General features: G+C 36.5%; 2 protein-coding genes across 2 annotated transcripts; one reads left to right on the plus strand and one right to left on the minus strand.

Annotated features, from left to right (window-relative positions):
- Positions 1-413: 413 nt before the first annotated feature.
- cfap144 (cilia and flagella associated protein 144) lies at positions 414-2,568 on the plus strand. The gene is made up of 4 exons (XM_028028906.1): positions 414-625; positions 1,471-1,530; positions 1,625-1,728; positions 2,459-2,568. The coding sequence occupies exons 1-4, from the start codon at positions 502-504 to the stop codon at positions 2,552-2,554; spliced, it is 384 nt and encodes a 127-aa protein (XP_027884707.1). The 5' UTR covers positions 414-501; the 3' UTR covers positions 2,555-2,568.
- Positions 2,569-2,574: 6 nt separating this feature from the next.
- ebna1bp2 (EBNA1 binding protein 2) lies at positions 2,575-6,665 on the minus strand. The gene is made up of 10 exons (XM_028028905.1): positions 6,602-6,665; positions 6,429-6,510; positions 5,450-5,533; positions 5,176-5,348; positions 4,205-4,328; positions 3,882-3,971; positions 3,718-3,793; positions 3,479-3,569; positions 3,197-3,365; positions 2,575-3,109 (listed from the first exon to the last, which is right to left on the minus strand). Exons 2-10 carry the CDS (start codon positions 6,501-6,503, stop codon positions 3,062-3,064), a joined length of 930 nt encoding a protein of 309 aa, XP_027884706.1. The 5' UTR covers positions 6,504-6,510; positions 6,602-6,665; the 3' UTR covers positions 2,575-3,061.
- Between the last annotated feature and the right edge of the window lie 15,186 nt (positions 6,666-21,851).

Consider the following 21,851-nt stretch of genomic DNA (forward strand, 5'->3'; position numbering starts at 1 on the left):
GAAAATAATTCCAAGTATGCTAAGAATAAGTTTCTAGATCTTGATGTCAGTCATGTACGCAGACAAAGAGCTAAAGTATACATATCTGAAGCTGCTTGCAATATTAAGAAATCAAGCTTGTTTTTTTTTTGTTTTGTTTTTTGCAGAAACCAGTAGCCAAAATAAATATGCAGTAGAATGAGACACCTACAAGAGTTAACTTATTATTTTTTCTTTTTTTCAGTAACGTTTTCTGATATTTGCCAGTTTTCTTGCTCTTGTTTAGGAATGTCTGTACATAACAGATTTCTCCTCATTCTCCCGGCACAATTTCTAATTTATTTCAGTAGAAAATATTTCTTTAATAATTTGAAACTTTCGTGAATAGCTGCCGGGCGCGTGGCACCATCGTGCGCTCGAGCCTCGTAACTGCAACTTAAAGCAACTTTTACTGTTGCTGGGCAACACACAGCCCGTCAACTAAAGAAAGAGGGTCCTTGCCCTGCTACGCTATTTCCAACTATGGCCGGTGGTAGGGAGGAAAAGGACCTTGTTCATCTAAACGCAATTCACGTTGAGAATGTAAAGAAAGAGCGGCGATATCAAAAACTGCACACCGAGTTCAGCATCAACCCTTACAGGAAGAGTAAGTTGTCTGTTTTATCCCCCTTTAATTTCTACAAAACAAGTAAAGCATGAGCACATGCTGCAAGATTATTTACTGTGAACTTGTAAATAGTACAAACAATTTCAATTAATTTCGAGATCTAAAAACAAAGAACTATATCACAAATACGTGTTTAAAATCACTGCACAGAAAAAAAAAAAATGCGAAGGCTTATTAGGGCCGTATAAAAAAGGAGTACATTTCAGCCAAGAAATTCAGGAATGAGATTAACCTCAGACGTTTTCTAGAAAAACTTTCTGAGATCCAAAAGTTAAAGATTTGCGAGAATAAAAAAACTTTTTATTAATGTCAAATTTTCTAAGTTGTTTTTTTTTTTAGAGGAATTTACTCCTCGTTTTTTTCTACAATGATTCTAAATCGACACCGTGAAAAACTAACCTTACATTCATTATTGACTTTACTACTATGGGCATTTCTTTTTAGACAATTAGATGGATAAAACTATCCCTTACATTTCCTTTATAGAAGAATAAAGTTAAGTGACACTATATAGTTTAATTAAATGTCAAAGACATCATGTAACAGTAACTTCAGCTACAATGAAACAGCTCCAATTTTTACCGTATCAAAAGATACGTTGTAGATATTTAAAAACAATAAGGTGGAAGGTTATTGCCTTAATACTTGTCAACATTTTCTGAAATGAAGTTTTCAAATAAGAACAAAGAGTCAAATGATTACTCACTTTTGTCTGAGTGTAAGTTTTTTTCTTCCAATGTTTCACTATCCTGAATGCATTTATATTTAAATACATTCAACTATTTGATTCAAAATTAGTTTTTTCATGAACCTCTCTCTTGTAGTACATGTCCTCCCAGACAAACCCATGTGCAGGAAGCCACCAGAATCACTGTCAGAGGACAGTAAGTTCATTTACACTGAAGAGAAAATATTTGTTCTAAATTAAAAAATCGTCAGTGTCATTAAAAAAATAAATGTTTGTTTATTTATTTGCAGCAACCTATATTGACGCCTACCGAAGGGTCCGCATGGCACCGATATTAAAGTATCCCAGGCCCATCACTGAAAGTCAAGAGATTGGATGGTTTGCCAGTGAACTGGTAAGGAATAACAGGTTTTATTGATATAATGAAAGTCCAGTGGACACACATCAGAGTTGGTTGGGCCTCTTTTTGCTTGAATATTGTGTGGCATGGGGATTAGCTGTGGCTATGCTGAAGTGTTAGGGGAGTCCAGGTTACTTTCATGCCGACCTTTAAATGGCCTGCATTGTTGCCTCTAGTGTCTCATCTTCCTCTTCAAATTACCCCATGGGTTTTCAATGGGTTTGATAGCCATTGAAGCACAGAGATATCTGTGAACAATGTATCGGTACTTTCAGCAGTATGGGAATGTAAAAGTCCTGCTGAAAAGCAGCATTATCACTATAAATTATGACTGCAGAAAGAGCATGAAGCGCTTTGAAATTTCTTACACAACAGCTGTGCTGACTTGATTTTATAAGACACAGCAGGCAAACCTCAGCAGATGATGCAGCTCCCAAATCAGAGACTTTTGAAATTTTGTGTTGGTGTTTGAGCATTTAGACTCTGTGCTTCTTCACTCATTTTGAACTCTGAGGAATTTAATTTATAGCCAACAGCCCGAGAAACCCCAAACTAACCAATGAATGACATATCTAACTATGTGCGTTATGCATACTGAAATAAAAAAACCTTCCATTTTTTTATAGAAGATGGTCAATTCCCTCAGAATACTGAATGTTTATTAAAAATAAAACAAATCTCCAAGTGTTACTCAAAACTCTAATTCTGCTGTCTTTCCCACTAGCCTCCACATGACCGTCAAGACCCAAGATTAAACTTCCCACGACGTAAGACAGATATCACTCAACTTGCTCTTTTTGTGAAAAAGCGTGGCGATTAAACCATAAAAACACATCTGTTGTGTTCATCATTAAAACATTCCTGCTTTATTTGCATATGTGTGGTTTACTCTCAAAGTAAACCACAAATCTATACAAAACACATTACATACTAATGAATGGGCAAAGGCAAAACTGACAGCAGCTTGGTAATAAAAGGTCATGCCACATAGGAGAATCTATTAAGTCCAGGGGCAGATTCAGAAAAACACAAAAACAGTATCCCAAAGTCAGAATACATGGTATCCATTAGACAGCACGGCAGCTGGAGTAGATACTGACATGTGGTCTCCAAAAATGGCTTAAGACCATCATTCGATGACCAATAAAAGATGACTTGAAAATGCCTGGAGTAAAACATCTGTTTTTCATCCAAGTCTGCAGTTAACCTCTGTCTGAACAGGATCCATCTTAAAGTGTGTGTTCTAAAAGGGTTTTACGGTGTTCCAACATCTGCACACGATTCCACGTTTAATAACATTGTATAAAATATATACATGTAGTCCAGTTTATGAGCGACCCTTCATCTTCCTGCGGACAGACTTGCCTGGACGTTTCTGAAAATCCAAATGGAAAATTTTAGGAGTCTTTTTACAAAAAGTTTGCCCCAGTATATATGTTGTTTTTATGTGCATTTGACTCACATTTTTATTTTTATTCCCTCCTTTGCCTTTCCTTGCTCCCTTGTCGTGAGCCATTTTGGCTCGGAAACCGGAAACATCGTTGAAGCTCTCTTTGGTGTTCCACTTCTTCCCGCTCTTTTTACCTCCAAAGCCAAACTTTTGATCCTTGTATTTTCGCTTAGGATTAGGGCTGTCACAAGACATGAACAAAACAAGTTGAGGCTTTAATAAAAATGAAAATGAAGAAGTATGCAGCTTTAAAAAAAAAAAAAAAAAAAAAAAACATATGGAGAAAATAATTACCCCTTTTTGGGTAAAGCTTTCTTTGACCCATCAGACGAATTCTTAGATGCTTTCCGGTCTCCTTCCAAGAAATCCAGTTTGTCAGTCATTCCTACAAGGAAAAAGAAAAAATTTAGAGAGGAAATGAAACCCATAAAAGACTCACTACATCTACCAAGCTTTTAAATAAATAGAATAAACATATACGTTACAAGAAAAAGAAAGCCATTTAAAAAAAATTACAGATGTAAAAATCACACCTTTCTGGTATTTCTTTACTGCTGACATCATAGCCTTCTTCTCCTTCTGTCTCTTCTGAATCACCTCTGTTTGGACCTGACATCCAATCAGATTCCACATAGTTTCTCTTGTTAAACTGGAAAATGTGTGTTTAAAATTTTGTGAAAGAAAGGCACAAACAAACCTTTTTCCCAAACTTCCTCTGCTCACGCAGCTTTTTGGCCTTTTCAGACCTTTCCAGGATCATCTGCTTTGTGATCAACTTTTGCCTTATCTAAAGAAAAAAAAAATCACATGCATTTAAATAATTTCTGATAAAACATCAGCAGACCTGTGTAAGTTTTGTTTTTAAAGTGTGGAAAATTAAAGTCTAAAAGAGGCAATTTGTTTTGTTAATTTTGTAGTTTGAACAGCAATGATCAAAGGTTAGAGTGAATACAAAAATTACTAGTATAAACAATGCAGCTTTGCAAGGGGACAGGCATTTGTGAAAGATGAACAATTTACCTTCTGCATTTGCTGATCTGACTTGGCCATCTCTGCAAAATAATCATCCGGCCTCTTAGTGGCTATATTGTGCACTTTGAGGAGAGGCAGGGCCTCCAGGACTGTAGCCTGACCTTGTCGGTAGCTGGAGTTTAACACAGATTGTGTCAAACAATTAGTAATCATTGGCAAACTGAATAATAAATCACAGTGAATAATTGTCAACATGCATATAGGCCATTAAAAGCAACAATAGTGTGTTTTTTGTTTTTTTCTCCACAGTTTTTTTTTCTCACTATTAGATATGAACCAAGAATAGCTGGTGACTGGAATCAAATGATTTTTTACCATCGGCATAGACAGAATCTCAATTATTCAATGTTTTTCCCCAATCAGTGAACGATAGTAAGCACAACCAGGTGATAACTTTCTTCAGTGTGGACACAGTTACTGAGTGAAGTTAGCTTTTTCAGCATCTGTGAGGTGTTCCACCTCACAGATAATGTTAGATGAATGTTAGATTAAATAATGTTAGATGAAACCTAACGATGTAAGAAGCTATTTAAATGAAGTGAAATAAATTACAGCAATTCTAAAGGCAGAATGGCAAAGTTGCTAAATATCATCATTCCAAGCTGTTAAAATGAAAACAAGGATTGCTCTGTTTTTGTAAACAGAGAAAACAGTGTTTAAAATGTGATCGTATTACCCATTTTGCCTTTGTTTTAAGTTGAAACTGAAACCCTGCTTTTAAGACTTTCATCTCACACACTTGGTGTGATCTGTGACCTGTCATGTCACAGATCATGACAGGATGGCTAGAAAAAAATATTCTGAAGGCTGTTGTTGTATCTTACAGCTCAAAAAAAAAAAAAACTTAACCGGATAAACTGGTATATGTCACAGAAGAAGAAAAGACAACAGGGGTTGGGGGAAACTTATTTTTTCAAATGTTCTTATTTTTTTCTGTAGTCTAACTAGCAACTACTTACAAGAACATTTCTCTTTGGAAATCATCATCAGCATCGAGTTCTCCATTGGTCCCCGCAGAAACTTTCATTTCAATTTTAGAGACGACATCTTCAGCTGGCAGATTGGTCATGTCTAACCTCTCCACCCAAGGTAGGTCTTTGCGGAAATCAGCTAGGCACTGTTTCAACCCCTCCTGCAAAACAAATACACAGAACACACATTAAATGGTCACATTAAAAGCTTCCAACAGTTTAAGTGTTATTTACAGGTATCCTGTAGATATAAATTACTCACCACATTGTTGACAAGCTTCTTATTCTTCTCCACCAGAACGTTCATCCCAGGTTTTAGCAATCCCTTAGAGAAAGCTTCCTGAAGCTTGGAAATGCACACAAAGAGTCTATGTAACTAAACAGTAAAAGTGTAAATATCCACAAATCGTATAACTTTCATCAAATGTTTTATAATCATTTTAAAACAACACTTTCGGATATTAAAGTTAAAGTCTTAAATACAACAATCTATATTATGTTTTACATTCTTCCAAAGATCATGAAAACCTCCAGACATAAAACTCAGTCCATCTGTGGCATTTTCTCTGTAGCTATTCCATTCACATCAATAAATCTTAAACCTTTTCACATTTAGTCAAAACAGTTTTATTTTGCAAGTAAGAGAATATTTCTCTCATTACACACTTAAAAAGCACTTTAGTGTAGTGAGGCAATTGTGTTTATCATTGGCATCACTATTTTCCATAATATCTCATTATTACACACAGATTATTTTGTGTGTAATGAAAAGGGGAGTATAGCACTCTCCATTTCATCTTAAATGGACAGTGCTGCACTCTCTTCATTTAAGGTGGTGGATTAAACTGTGTAAAATAATAATAATCAAACTTTTGTGGCCCCAGAATCATTTTTAGGTCCCCATGGTAAAAAGTTTGGACGACACCGCTTTGAACTCAAGACTTTCTGAATGAACTCAAAGGTGACAATAAGTAAACATAACTCAAATACACTCAATGCCAAACAGAAAAAAAAATAACGGAAATGAAAATGCTTTAGCAAACTATTTTCAACATTCTTACTCAGACCTTGGCATTTTAATGTTAGATACATCATGTTTTTGAAGCCAGAGCGGAACGTTTTTCAAAACAAATACACCAACACCAGTCCGAGTATCATTCGCTTGCAAAGAGCACAATACATTCCTGTGTTTGTGGTGCTGCTCAGCTAATTAGCACCTTTGATGCTAACATAAAACCTACCTGTCCATCCGATAATTCACTGGCTTCATCCTCTGAACTCTGGTCGTGCAACGAGTCCTCTTCTGCTGACTCCATAGTAAAACTGTGGAGAACAATAAGATCAAAAATGTGTTCCTAGTTGTGTAAAAACGTGGAATTATCTGGCGACGATACAACGTAGCACAGCCACTCACATGCTTGAAGTAGCTCGCGTGGGGAGGAAGTGACGTTCTACCGGAAGCACGTGGTAGAACAAAGGTTCCTACCCAGGAAAAAGGAATTCAGTTATGTCAGAAAAAGTAAAAACAAAAAGAAAAAGTCTCAGATTTCAATATTCTAACTGTTATTAGAATAAAGAGAATAATTTAAAGTAAAATTGGCACTTCAAAAACGTGACGTTTGACTCAAAATCTATTTTCTCGTAAGATTTTAGTTGAAATGAAAAAGAAGTACGCATGGGGGCGCTGTTGTGCACATAATATGACATTGGATAAACAGCACCCTCATTGTTGGAAAAACAAACAAACAAAAAGAAAGAAAACTTGCAGTTTTGATCAGAGATTTAACAAAATTAATTATTTCAATAGTGTCTTTCAAGTATTTTTCTTGAATAATAACTCAACAATCATTCTCTGTGTTGAATGATTATATAATCAACAACTGTGAAGTTATGGAGGATTTTATACATTTATACATTTGATACACGTTGAAAATTATACATACAGTAGAATCCATCAGAAGTGCTCTAATAAAATTTTACCTGGATATTTAATCAGATTTCTTATCAGTCTAATCAATCCCCAAATTTTCTATTGACTGTAGTTGGAGCTATTCCAGAGCATTACATCTCAGATGCTCTAGCCACTCCAAAATCCAGTATTAGAGTATGTTTGAAATTATTGTCCTCTTGGAACACATTATGATGTCCAATTGTCAACTATTATGCTGTTTATTTGAAGAGAAACAGAATAATTTGGAGTTTTTCCATCCATCCTTTTTATTTCACATGATGACGGAAGACCGTTTTTACTTTTATTTTATTTTGGAGTTGAGGTAAAAGCCAGAGTGTGTGCATGGTGAATACAAATGTACTCCTACCAGGAGCATGAAAGTGACTTGGTCTTTCTCCAAATGCCACTTCAAAGGGAATCATCTCAAGTGGTCAAGCAAGAATATTAACCCAACTACTCCATTGAATACTGACTTGAATAACAGTAGGAATACATCAAAATAGTGTGTCAAAAATTTGAGCTTAATATAATATCTCAAAACATTGTCAGTTTATAAAAATGAGTAAATAAAGGCACAACATTTAGTTAACCTGTCCAGTATTCTTGTTCTCTTCTTACTTACTATTACGATTTTCATTATAATCTAATTTATACTAAATGCTAAAAAAAAAAAACTTTTTAGTTTTGTAATTCACAATTCAGTCTAGTGACATTTCCAGCAGCAACGTGAGAAGGTATTCAGATATGAAGAATCCCCTCATGAGTACCGTCACGAGATCAATCAAGACAGAAAAATCTGAGGTACAATGAAAACAAAAACTGAATGAAAACACTTTCACACTAATCACTATTTTCAACATTTTAACTAGTGAATGGCATACCTCCCAAGAGATTTTACAAATTAATATCATTCACTATATATTTTAACATGTTATTTTAGATACATTTAAAAGATATTCTAAATACATGCACATTTCTACAGAATATCCGGTATTCCTTATGAAGCACTAAAACATGATTCTGTTTTTAATCTGTTCATTGTGACACTGACTTCACTGTTTTAAAAGTTGCATTTAAGCTTAACAACATAATTGTTTTTTAATTATCTACATGAAATGAGCTAAAAGAATAATAACAGAGAAAGAGATTATTAAGGAATATAAATCATATTATTTAGACATGTACACGTTTTAAGAACCTTTTCTTTGGTATTTTAATGAGACATTTGGGATGGAGTTAGAATATGCAAATGTTGTTCTTCGTCTATAAGTCTTATAGACTTCAGAAGATATTCTATCACTGATACAGAATACACACGGGATGTTTCAGATAAACAATCCAGGACCTCTGATGCTCATTTGAGATTTTACAAACCTCTCAGTTCCTTTTCCTTCTTGTCCTCAAAGGAGAACTCTCTTAGACCCTAGACACTCCCAGCCTTTTTTTGTCTGGTCAAAATTGATGTTGATGATTTGTGCTTTATCCCCTTAATTCCGGCATTCTATGCATGAGGAGCTTTTTGAGACACCTTCAAAAGGAAAAATACCATCATTTCCATTTCTGTCATCATATTCGCTGAAGTCAGACAGAAAGGCCGTCACCTGAATTCACATCTGACTGTCACTACTTATCACAGAATGACTGGCTGCTTCCTGACAGTGGATTGAAAGGAAGCTGCATTCGCTCAGAGGAGTTTTTGTGTATTCATGATGACTCTTGGCCAGAGAAATAGATGACAGCCCGGCTGAAGCCTTCTGGAGTCTGTACTTTGCCACTACTCTTCAAACTATTTGACTCAAATAAAGTAGTAACTACTGGTAGTTAGTTGTATCTGTTTGCTAAATGCTTCACCGTTTTTCAGGGCTCTTGTTTTTTTCTATTTTCTTAAGTTTGATTTCCCACTCATCATACATTTGAGTGTCAGATACTTTTGATGGCATTTTTAAACTGTTCGTTTTCTGTGTCACTTGGTCGACAAATGTTTTCAAGGAATTTCGGAAACAAGAACTTTGAGCACAAGTTCAGTTTTTGGACTTTCCATAATGTACATAGTAACAATGTTGGTATATTGGTATGTTTATATATCTGTGCCCTATTTTTTAACTTCTTTTTTATAATCAATTTAAGTTTTAAGTAGTTATTCTTCTCTGAGAAAAGAACAGTAGAACTACATCATTAATTCTGCCAGTTGCTAATATCATTATTTGCTTATTGTATTTAACCTTGATTTTACCAGGCAAAATATCTGAGAATCAGTTCTCTTTCATATCAATGTGAGGATATTTTTTTTACCAAAACTATATTATTCTAACTTTAAATTACAAAGTTATGTCTCCACCAAAGCTTTTATACTTTAAAGCAACAACTGCCATATTATTTTAAGTATGTATCCAGAAGAAATATTTCCAGCAGTTACTTAATGTAATATGTACAGTATGATACAAATAAGATTGACTTTTCTGTTATTTTGTTGTTGTTGTTGTTGTGTTTTTTTATTGCAGTTCTTGTCCATAATATGAAAACAACAGTGAGGTAAGCACAGAAAAAGTAGAGCAGGCAACTATTTGCTATATCATACTAGTATTAAATGAGTTCTGACTGTCAGATTTACTAAAACTGCTGACAACATATGCTGTGATAATTCAGAAATGTAGTTTGGAGTAAAGAAACAATGAGTGCTTCTGTGCATTTTAACCAATTAAAATACTGCAGAAAACTGATGTGACTGAATTTAAGGAGGTAGAAGAAGAATAGGAAGCAAATACCCGGAATTTAGTCCGAAGGTCTTCTGTTATGAAGACCTTAATTTTTTGTTAAATAAAATTGTAACAACAAAACTTTGTATCAAGGAAGAAGATGGCAAAGTAGACACTGGCACCGATGTTTTCTCATTGAGATAGAAAGCAATGTCAGATTTCATGTCCCACATAAATTAGATCTATCTGTTGACATAATGTATAAAAACTGTGAATGAATATGACATGAATAAAAGGTGTCTAAAGGTGACTTTTTCTTATCTGTTTTCATCCTTTGGAGGGAGTTCCCGGTGAATTATCAAAAGGCCCGGATGTGCTCTGTTTATTTCCCTGGACTTTGTATTTTTCTTTTTCTGTGATAAAATAGTGTGCTGACCCAGAAAACAGCTCCACACCCACAGGATGTGTAATGAGGAGGTCAGACCAACCTTAACTATTCATTAAATTTTTTGCAACAATCAATAACACTTTATCTGTAACTTCTGTTGATAATTAGTCACAGGTGGACAAAGAAGAGGTACGCCTATTTTAGTTGAAAGCTTGGTTCTTATTACATGCTCTTGTCAGTATATATGCAGGAAATTTTTAAGAAGAAAAAAAAGCTGTCTAAATGTATGTAATATAAAAAAAAATGCATATATTGTCATGTATGGTTTTCCTCTCTGGAATTAAATGCATGTATGCCCTGCAAAATATTTCTGCAGTGTTTATTTTGTCCATACAGCTGCTGATTATGCTCATCTGTAATAAGACTTGTAATATATATATAAAAGCTGGCATGAATCATCAGACTGCTTGGCTTTCTGTCAGGGGAGTGCTCAACCCTCAAACCAATTAGTGTGTGTACTCCCTTATGCTTAGTTATATTGTCTAACTCAGTAACTGCAGCCTATGTCTTTCTTAACTCACCACCTCGTGATCTGCCATATCTTTGTGTAAATAAAATAAAACAAACTTTCTGCTGTTCTGCTAAATAATTAAAATAAAATTCACTAAAGTTGATATTGTGAGAACGTTATGTTTTCACTCTAAACAACTAAGACTTTTCAACTGAGAGGTAAATCCTTGTAAAAATGATTCTTACCCTTTATTTTTGGCACATTACAACACAAATTTTAATATATTCATTCATTTAATTTATTTTATATAATAGAGCGACATAAATTAATTAATAATTGAAATGTAGAAGAAAAATTGCTTGTTTTTAGCTTTGATTTTACTAACAAAGAGGCTTACCATTAAACCAAAACGTTACATTTTGGTTTCACTTGAGCAGAACACCTTCTTTCACCTGTTTGCCTTGTCCTGTAAAGGAAAGCGTTTTGATATGTTCAAGCCTTGGAATATTTTATAATGGAAGTATATAATGTTTCAAACTTTTAATCAACTTTATCTCTGACCTGCTTGGTTTGTCCCTGGGTGTTTGTTGACTTTCTGAATACAGTTGACTGCATTCAGAAGGCTTTTTTTATTTAGGAAACTAACAGGAAAGGGGACTAACACTTTTTGCAATTTTATTTTTAGGGAAATTTGTGTTTCCATTTTAGATATTCTCCACCAGATTATTTTGTATTTTCATGCTAAAACTAGGCACAGGGTAACTTCTATGGCGACTTCTCAGATGTGGATTCATTAAAGGTGCAGATCTGGCAGGTTCATACATAAACATGTCCTGAGGTGGTGAATGAAAAAAAACTGTAGACACTGTTCATTTCTGGTTATTAATACGTAAATTCAATTTCTGGGTTTCATTTCAGTGGTCTGCCAATGGTCTCTAATCAAACACTTAGAGGAACCTTTCTCGCCTTCTTGTTTGCTTTCATTACTTCTAGCCTCCTCCCAGCCGCCCCTTACTCCCTCATTTCTCCACTTCTGGGTTCCTCCTCCATTCTGACACTGATTAGAAGAGAAGAGACAAATTAATCTGGGAGCTCCAGGTTGCCAGTTTTCTCTTACGAAGGACATTCACTGAATTTTTATTGAAGATGCAACGTCAGCTTCTATAACAGCTAAGGGGCTAGATGCGTGTGCGTGTGTGTGTGGGCATGCATGTGCATGTGGGCGTGCACGGGCGTGTGTGTGTGTGCCGTACATAATCACCTTATTATATGGCTGTGAATAGAATAGAGAATTGATCTGATTAAAGGTTGAAAAAGAAGAAAATGTGAGGGGAGGGGCCTGCAGTGTGGAGCAGCTCTGAGTTAAACATGATGTCACAAGCAGGAAATTAAAGTAAGAAGAGGGTGATAAAGGATAGGATAGACAGAAGTGGAGAATGGAGGATAAAATGGGTAGAGAACAAATATGAAGTTAGACCAGAAAGAAGAACCTGACAGAAAAGCAGAGATGTAAAGAGAAAAATGTATTTGAGTAAACTTGTTCTGTCAGTGAAGTACTTTTTAAGCAAAATTAAAATGTATAAAAATTTACGAAACTGTTCTAAAAGTTATATTTTGTCACTTACTTTACATAAATAAATTTTAGCATGTACTTGATATGTATTCCTGTCTACATAATCAACAGAAGGCAGATGGACGCTTGCACTGAGCCCAGGTCTTGTTCTGTTGGAGGTTCCTGAAAAAAGTCACTCTGTGTCCTGAGGACTTGCATGCCAGTGACTGTGCAGTCAGCTGGATTATCTTAACAAGGTAACATCTAACTCTTTTGAAATACAGGGTCAGCCAAATTCAGTTTTTTTTTTCCATTTTTTTCCATTTTTTTCTCCGCAGAGTTTTTGCGGCGCTAGTGGCTCGTATTTTTTCGACAGTAGGCAGACAGGAAGGAGGGTGAGGAGAGGGGGAAGACATGCGGCAAAGGTCGTCGGGACCGGGAGTCGAACCTGCAACGTCCACGTCGAGGACTAAGGCATCCAAACTCCCTGCGCCACCACAGCACGCCCTCAAATTCAGTTTTAAAATGGATTTGGATTTGTAATTGGATCAGAATTGGATTGGATATTGGATGTAATGGAATGAATTGGAGCAATATCAGTCTTGTGAAGTATCATGTGATGGTGTGTGTGTGTGTGTGTGTGTGGGGGGGGGGGGGGGGGGGGGGGGGGGGGTTGTACAAGTACCACTGCCACTCCATTGCCACTCTAGCCAGTTAATGTCTGGACCGATTCTTTTGGGTGTGTCTCCATTGGCAGTGTGTTCCTCACTATGTGGGCGTGAACATGGGCAGGAACGTGGCGGGGAATGTGGTCACATGGGCAGACAGTGAGGACGTAGGAACTGTGGTCGGCGCTCCAAAGATGTCATTTTGTACAGTACCTTGGGCATCCAGTTTCTCCAAAACCTCTCAGTATACTTGTTTGTTGCTGTCCAATTGACAAAAAGGTTTAGATCTGTAGGTTTCACCATCAAATTACTGAAAATGAAAAATGGTCTGGATGTTGTTGATGTAAATCCGCAGGCCAATCAAAGAATGCAGTCTGCTGTCCATCAACCTGGCTAGGTCTGGGTTGTATCACCCTTGAAGTGGTTCAAAAAAGAAGAACCTCTTAGTATCTGTATGTAGAGGAATCTACTGTAGCTGGGGCTGACTGAGGAAGAACAGGTTAAAGCCACACCCACAGAGAAGGGACTAAAGTGATTGCATAATAATATTTCCCAATATAAAAACAAAGTCACTGCTTTATCAGTCTGGAGTGACATTGCTGAGTTACTCCAGATTGATCCACAAAAACAAACTGCTCTTTAGTCGCACAGCTCCTCAGTTAAACCATCCCGTTGTCCTACTCAGAAATACTCTGGATTCATCGCACAAATGCTCGAGCTCACAGTCATGCACCACACACATCAGCCAGTCAGCAATTCCCTGGGAGGCTCGGCACTAGATCATAATTAGAGCCAATCAAAAAAGAAGCGTACAGCCTGTTACTTCCTGCCAGCCGGTCAGTTGGTCCATCTGGCCATGCTCAGGCCGTCTGTGCTCCACTAACTCTCTCACAGCAAGCAGATAGATTGTTCTTATTTGGGTGGAATATGTTCAAGTCATGTTCTGACACAGTTTTAACACACAGCACTACCTGATGCCATTACTAAGCACTTTCAAAATGATTTACAAGTGTGTGTTTGAGCATGTGTTATGTGTCTGAACCTATGTCCCTCTGTCATATCTTTGTGCTCCCAATCTGTACTTTCACTTTACTTCCAACTGTCCTTTTTTCTTTGTTTTAATTTTCTTTTCACCTCTCTTTATCTCTGTCTGTTCGCTTCACTGCCTCCTCTGTCCTGCTTCTCCTCCTTTCAGTATGTTCCTCCCGATACGTAATTGCCTTTCTCACTGACTCATTCTCTCCTCATTTATCTCCTGTCTCCCTGCATCTTTCTGATTACCTCTCTGGAATTCAGGTTTCCTCATCACTTTGCTCCACAAACAACTTTTTGCTCCATCTGTGTTGTGGTTTCATGACCTTCAAGCAGTTTGGCAGATTTATTCTAAAGCTTTTATGTCACAAAATTATTTGTTTTAATGTTCAACAATTGAGTTAGTTATTCCTAATTTATTACTTTGTTGAAGCACCTTTAATTTCATTTCAGTCATTTTTGTTAGGAGTCCAGCAAAAATGACTGACCCCAAGTGAGGATCCCACATCCTCACTTGCTAATATTTGTCCCCTCTGCTTGTCAAAGAATCTATCAGGTTGTCAGGACATCTCTTGTTCAAAGCCCTCTCCAGGAGAATTCACAGATCTTCTTTTGAAAAAAAAAAAATATATATATATATATATATATTTTTTTTTACAAAACCTTATTTTTTAAATTATGAAGCAAGTCTTTTGTTGATTTGACTGTGTGCTTGGACTCACTTTGATGCTGAAACATAAATTAGTGTTATTCTTCCAGATTCTTCTTGTGAATGTTTAGTCAGTTTTATAGAGAATATAAAAAACATATAGGGAATATAAAAAACCAATGTGACATGAAGCATAGATATGTCATTGTTTAATGTTTCTGCAGCTCTTTCAGTGTCGTTGGCCTATTGGCAGTTTTCCTGAAAAATGTATTTGCTATTCTTCCTATAATTTTGGTGAAACATGTAGTTTGTGTAATGTCCAGGTACCTTTGTTTAATTGATCCTTTAGATTCTCTGCAACCTTCATGCAAACTTATGGCTTTAACTGAAAGCTGCAAGTGTGGAACAGTTAAGAAAACCCAACTGGGGCAGCAGAATCTTATTTCAGGCTAATCAGAGTCATAATTAATGGCAGGTGGAAACGCAAGATGACAGAAAGCTGAAAGTCAATCAGAAGGTGCTTCAGCCAAGTGTTTGTTTGCATAGGCAGTTGCATTATAGCAGCTTTCTTAAATATTTTAAATTCAACTGCCAGACAAACATAGTTCAGTTGAATAATGTTTACTTATTACTTATCCAAGTAAATTTTTTTTGTTTAAAAAATCTGACATTTTTACAGGAATATTTATGGAGCCATGATGAGGGATTTGTGTACGATGGACACCATGATGGGACTTGCTGGGAGAACCCAGTCAGATGTCTAGCTCATGTCCAGAAAGGCTATGTTTTCATTCTTCCCAGATTCTTTCGAAAAGTAATTTTAACTACATTATTTGTACATTTTAACAAATTTATCCTTGCATCCTTTTTTTTCTGAAAAGTGGTGTTTATTTTAGTGTTCAATGAGGCTCCATTTTCAGGCAGCGTGGAGGAGTGATGGTAGGATATACATGCAAGAATGTTGATTACTTGATAAGAACCATGTCATGTTCCGTGTTTTTCTGTGTGTTTATTTTGAGTTTCCTGTGTCTCCATGTTGTCCTGTCTCCCTTTGATTACTCCCAGGTGTTTCTCATTCCCTGATTACCTCCTGTGTATTTAGTGTCACCAGTGTGTCTTTGTCGGGTCCTTGTCTAGCTGTCGTCTCACTTGGCGTCCTGGTCCCTGTTGTCCATGTGCCCAGTCTCTCTCCTATCCTTCGTGTACCGGTTGCTACCGGCGTCGAGCCCAGGCTTCCACTCGGCCGTGTTGCCCGGCTTTTGGATTTGGTGGACTGAGTACTGGTTGGACATTACTCATTAAAGACATTTATTTCCTCACATCCTGGGTCTCCCATCTGCTGCCTTCACCAACTCATACTGTTTTATGACAAATCAAGAGTACAAACTTTTAGGACTGTCCATTTTTTTGTCTTTGCTTCTCTTTGCATGACTGTTCTTGTATTAATCAGACCTATAAGTTTGATGTTGATGCTGCAAAAATCCTATTTTTAGTTATAAAACCCTATCCTAAAAGTCGTATTTGCAGAGTTGAAACCTTCTGATATGACTTTAATAGTGAAGACATTGACATACTGGAGGATAATAAGGGTCTGAAGGTTCATTTTAGATCTTTCATCTGTCAGATTATCATTTTCAAAACTCGTGAAATTTACCAATCTGATTTTGTGTTTTTCTTACTAAAGGAAAGACTTAACATTTTATAGTTATCTTATTTAGTAAAAGACACAAATTCACACCTTAGCTGTAATCCTTTATGTAATTAGTTTTCAAGCCCAATGAGGAAGAAACAGATTTGATTGATATTTACTTTGAAAAGTGTCAAAATAAAAAAACTAATTGGATAAGCAAATAAATGTCTCTTTGGCTTTAATGGGAAGATTTAACGTGTGTATTCATATGTGCTTTTTTGAGATTCTCCGCCAACTCATGAATAAAGATTTGCTCGGAGTGCAGCAGCTGCTGTTCACGTTGGTCTGCTGTCAGACTGGTTTCCAGCTCTACCTAATTATAATACGTCTGAAAACAGCTGCTTATATTTTAAGCATCTTTACATAATACAATATCAATGGATTTTTAGCTTTTGTAAGAGGTCTTAATGAGAAATATTAGACAGCAAACATCTCAGCAGAAGCACACATCTGAAAGGAGAGTACCTGTTTAATTTTCTAGGGCTTCGTGTTTGACGGGAGAAAAATGTGCTTGAGATTTCAAGGTTTAATGAGAGAACAAAAGGAAGTAAGACCTGAACAAAAAATCTTCTAAAGCCACAAGGGAATCACATTAAAAAAGATCAAACAAGGTACAAATAGAAAATAAAGCCTTTTGGTCTTACTATTCCTTCTATTCATGGTCATCTAATTCACTTAGTTGAAAGTCAGTTCACTCTCTTACAAACCACGTAAAACGAGGTAACAAGGTTATTTTTGATTAATTACCTACTGGCTTTATGCACACAAACCTTCATAAATCTTGTTAAGACTAAAAGCAAAACTCTGATTAACTTGTCAATCCTATTTTCACCCTTTTTTCACCCTAACAGTTTAATTACACTGGAGAAAAGAATGTTTTGTAAAAAATTGTTTTCAGCAAAATAAACATGCTAATTCGTTGATGTGAACCTGAGAAGACTTATTATTGTGTCCTTCTTAGCTAACAGAAAAGATTTGATGGGTTTAAGGATAAACTTTGCCAAAGTTTTGATTTAATGCAGATAAATACTTTATATATTGAGTATCCATATTTACTTTTCACAAACTGAAATCTAAGATTATCAAATGATCAAATTAACTGATTGATTTCTTTAACTAACCAGACTGTACAGGTTAATATTGTTACTTGTTACGTGTTTTTGAATTTCAGTGTCAATTCATTAGAAATTTAATTAATGTGAAATTCACAAAACTCAAAAAGAAATATTTAAGATATTGATAGACTACTCAAAGAGGTTATGTAAAGCTTCTAAATTGTTATAATAGTAAGTTCAGCATTATCAAGAACAACAAAGTGTCATACTAAATTATCATGTCACATGAACAAAATACATCAGAAAAAAATACATGTGAACAATAAAAAAATAGAATGTTTGTCAAAACATTCAACAGGAATGTTATTATTTGATTACCTCTCAATAGATAAAGCAATTTGGTTGATCACAAGATAGCAACTCCATGCATTTAGACATCTGAAGGCGGTGAAGGCAAACTGTTTAAACCAAACATCACAACTGGGAAGAAAGTGCGTTTCAGTGACTTTGTAGTTGACATGGTTGTTGCAGTCAGACGGACAGATTTCAGAAACGTCTGATCTTCTATGATTTTTCATGCACAATGTTGTTGCGCAACACCCCCCCCCCTCCTTTCTGTCTCTACTCTCTCACTCTCGTACTTCCTCTTCTGAGAGGGGAGATGTGCTACCAGCTCTCCGTCTAACGGGTCCGTTGAGTTTCCTAAATCTGCTGGGATTTACCCTGTCCAGAACTGAAGTAAACTCTGTTTAAGCTGGTTTCGAGAAACGATTCGCCTGGTTATCTGACGGCCTACATCCAGGTGTCCCACCCTTCTTCCCCCTGTGAATTAGCCAGACTGAGCAGCCTACAGCCAACTAGTTTCACAGAGCACACCTGTTAACGGTCGCTCGTTCTCTATTTTGCAACTTGCATTTGTTATTGAACCAGGTAGGTTTTAGTGACTCGGTCGAGTCCCAAGGATGATGTTTTAAATATGGGCTACCAGCAACCTAAAAACATTTTCCACTTTTTCCTCTCCAGAATCAAACATCACAGCTATTTTACAACCATCAAAGAACTTTAAGGTGACTCATTAACTGAATGTCCACAACATCTTTTAGATTTTCTTTATGCTAAATATTTTATTAGTAAGGCATTTTTGCAAGGGTCAGTACAGCTTAATTCAGTAGCAGAAATAATCAAATAAGTAAAATCAATCATCTAGTCTATCTTTCCCTACTGCTGACACTGAGAACTAAAAAAGGGAACCTTTGAGAGAGACGGACGGAGTTTGGCGTCTCGAACCCCAGACCTGGCACGACAACGAAGAAGGTGCGGCAGCAGGAGGAGGAAGTTGATCGACGAAGGCAGGGATCTCTGTAGGTCCGATGAACTTCTTCTCCGCATGGATGGTGAGGTCACACAGGACTTGGTGCTGGCAGGAAAAAAGGCACCAGTTCTTCTTCCTTGTCTTTGTCTTCATCTTTGTCTTTGGGGTCTGAACCCAGCCGATGAGAGAAGTGCGATTCGAAGCCACAGATTGTGGGCCTGACGGGTTGGTCTCCATGTGCAGGACAGTCTCCGGCTCCGTGGCCCCGGCTCTTCTTCAGCTGCAGAGTTCTTTGTCCATCTCGATCTTGGCTCGAAGCTGCCCGGAGGATCCAACGAACGGTTCCTCTTTTGCACCCACCTTTTATAGGGTTTATCCACCCCCCTGGTGCGCCTGCTGTCTGCTTAGACAGATGATCTCATATCCATCACTGTCTTACAGACATTTCCTGATGTCTGAGCCAATGTCTCAGGGTTGCTCAACCTCCTGTTTCCATATAAGGTGCTGATCATCTCTGCTCTCCTGTTAGTTCCCCTTTTTCCCTTCCTGTCACCTTTCACCTACCATCTACCTCCAACATATCAGTGATGTTTAATTGCAGTTTTACAACCTTTTACACCATTTCAAGTTCAATGTCAAAATCACATTTATATCACATTTATTTTCTTTAGCTTCTCTGATTTAGCATTCATTTATAATTTTATAACCATAACTTATTAATTATTCTTATTATAATCTTAATGTGAGTTATTACAGATGTTTTCTGAAAAGAAACCAAGAATAATCCATGATTCTAATTATTTGATACCAAAGTTACAGTTACTTGTTTTTCTTGTAAGTGTTCTCACAAATATAAGTGTAAGTATTATTACAAGTAAATCAATATTAATATAAGTATTTTACTTTGAATCTTATCAAATTACTCAAAATGTTTAGATTTAATTTTTTAAAACTTTCATGCTTTAAAATAGTCTCAGCTATTTTTATAAATCTGCAGGCTGGAAACTTCCTCTTTTTCCAGGAAACCTGCTTTTCCTGTTTAATGAATCTTTCTGACTGACTATGATTTCTTATGATTAGATAGAAAAAAGTAGAATTAAAGCAAAGTTTGCATGAGACAAAAACAACACACACAACTAGATTTATTTTATTGACACTTAAGTCTACTGTTGGGCCTTGATGTCACTTGACTGATTCATTATAAAGATAACTTTATTTATTATTACTGTTAAACTAACTTTATTGACACTTAAGTCTACTGTTGGGCCCTGATGTCACTTGAGTGATTCATTTTAAAGATAACTTTATTTATTATTACTGTTAAACTAAAATCTCCAGCATGGGGAAGTGGGATGAGCTCGGATTTTCTTGACAACAACCATCTGAACATCATTCCAAAAACAGAAAATATGCAGTGAGCGGTGATCGTGTGGACAAACATGTCTCGCTGATGTCAGAAGTCAGAAAAAATGGGACAACAGAATAAATAATCTTTTGCACCTTAATAGTAATAGATAGAATTACTTTATTCATCCCAGCAGGGAAATCATTTCACAGTTACAGCAAGAATTTTTTATACACAGATTAACACACACACAACAGGAGCTGCGTCTGCAGGCAGCCAACGCCATTTTAAAGTCGTCGGGACCGGGAGTCGAACCCACAACGTCCGCGTCGAGGACTAAGGCCTCCAAACGTGGGGCGTGCTAACCCCCTGCGCCACCACCGCACACCCCTTAAATTAAGTTTTTGATGTTGTTTTGAACCCTGACGGTGTTGTGAACAAAAACTGTTAATTTAGATGCATGTAAGACAAATGTAAAACAGTGGTTGTGCAGAAGTCGGTAAGCTTTTGAAATAACCTATAACCAATTAATGCCTTCCTACTCCTTCAAATTGGGATTAAAGACTTCTTGGGTATTTACTCAAGATTTAGACATGAACATGAGTCTGCTTTGATTCAACTAGATTAATCATCAAGAGCAGTTTATCTATCTATCTATCTATCTATCTATCTATCTATCTATCTATCTATCTATCTATCTATCTATCTATCTAGTGTTATTGGGTGAATGGACTTTTCAATTTGTACTAAAAGTTCCCCTGTAGTTTTTGGTTGATGAGAGTACTTTAGATGTCTTCTTTGTGTCCAATTGTGTTAAAATCTGGTGACCGTGAAGGTGATACAATATGATTCAAACATTAACCTTTATCAAACAATTCAGTGACCCCCAGTTGTACACAGGAACCAGGCACTGTCATTTTTGGAAAAAAGGACTACCTTCAGACTAAAATGCTTCATCATGAAGTGCTCCTTATTTCCATAGATGAAAAGTTGACCCAGAACCAGTGAAATGGTTCAGATCATGGGTCTCCTCACATTGGGGACAGCAGCTCGTCTCAAATGTAAACGTTTCTCTTGTCCTTGAGTCTGGTTTTTAGATCACTTTATAATCATTTCTAAATATCTTGAACAACAGTGCTGCTTACATTTTCTGTGTAATTAGCATCAAACCAAACCTATTGACCATTTTAGTAATTAGAATTTTACTGTTTTTTTGCTCTGGTGCATCAGAATCAAGTGTTCACCACAGCCACTGTTTACTGATGACTCTCTCAGCTCTAACTGCAGATGTCACTGTAGTCCCTGTAGTATTAAAGCAGACAGCTGAACAGTCTTGGTGACTACAAATCCTGCCCTCTGTTTCCTAACAATAAACTCTCTTTCAAAGTCACTTAGACCTCTTTCTGTTACTCAGCATTTTTTAAAGACAAAAAGGGAGTCATTGCTGGATACTGATGACCTCATCTCACCGCATATCTCCCTGGTTTGTCTGAATTAGTTGTTTCCCTTCTCATTTATTCACTTGAACTGCTTTTTTAAAATGCCTTCAAACAAAATACAGCATCCTCCTAGCCCACTGGCAGCCCAAGTCAAAAAGCATAAAATACAGATCCTTAGACTACACCATCAGAGTACATTTATATTGTGAGGGATAAAAATCTTCCCTGACAAGAAACAACAACACAGAGTAACTTCTGTGTTGTTTCAGCCATCTGGCTATAATTAATATCCTGCTCACAGGCCCCGAGGCCGTCCAATTTCACTTTTCTGGTAGGTTCCACCAAATTGTTATGTGAAACATCTGGATATTTCATA

Source organism: Xiphophorus couchianus, chromosome 9 (genome assembly GCF_001444195.1).
Source record: "Xiphophorus couchianus chromosome 9, X_couchianus-1.0, whole genome shotgun sequence".
NCBI lineage: Eukaryota > Metazoa > Chordata > Actinopteri > Cyprinodontiformes > Poeciliidae > Xiphophorus > Xiphophorus couchianus.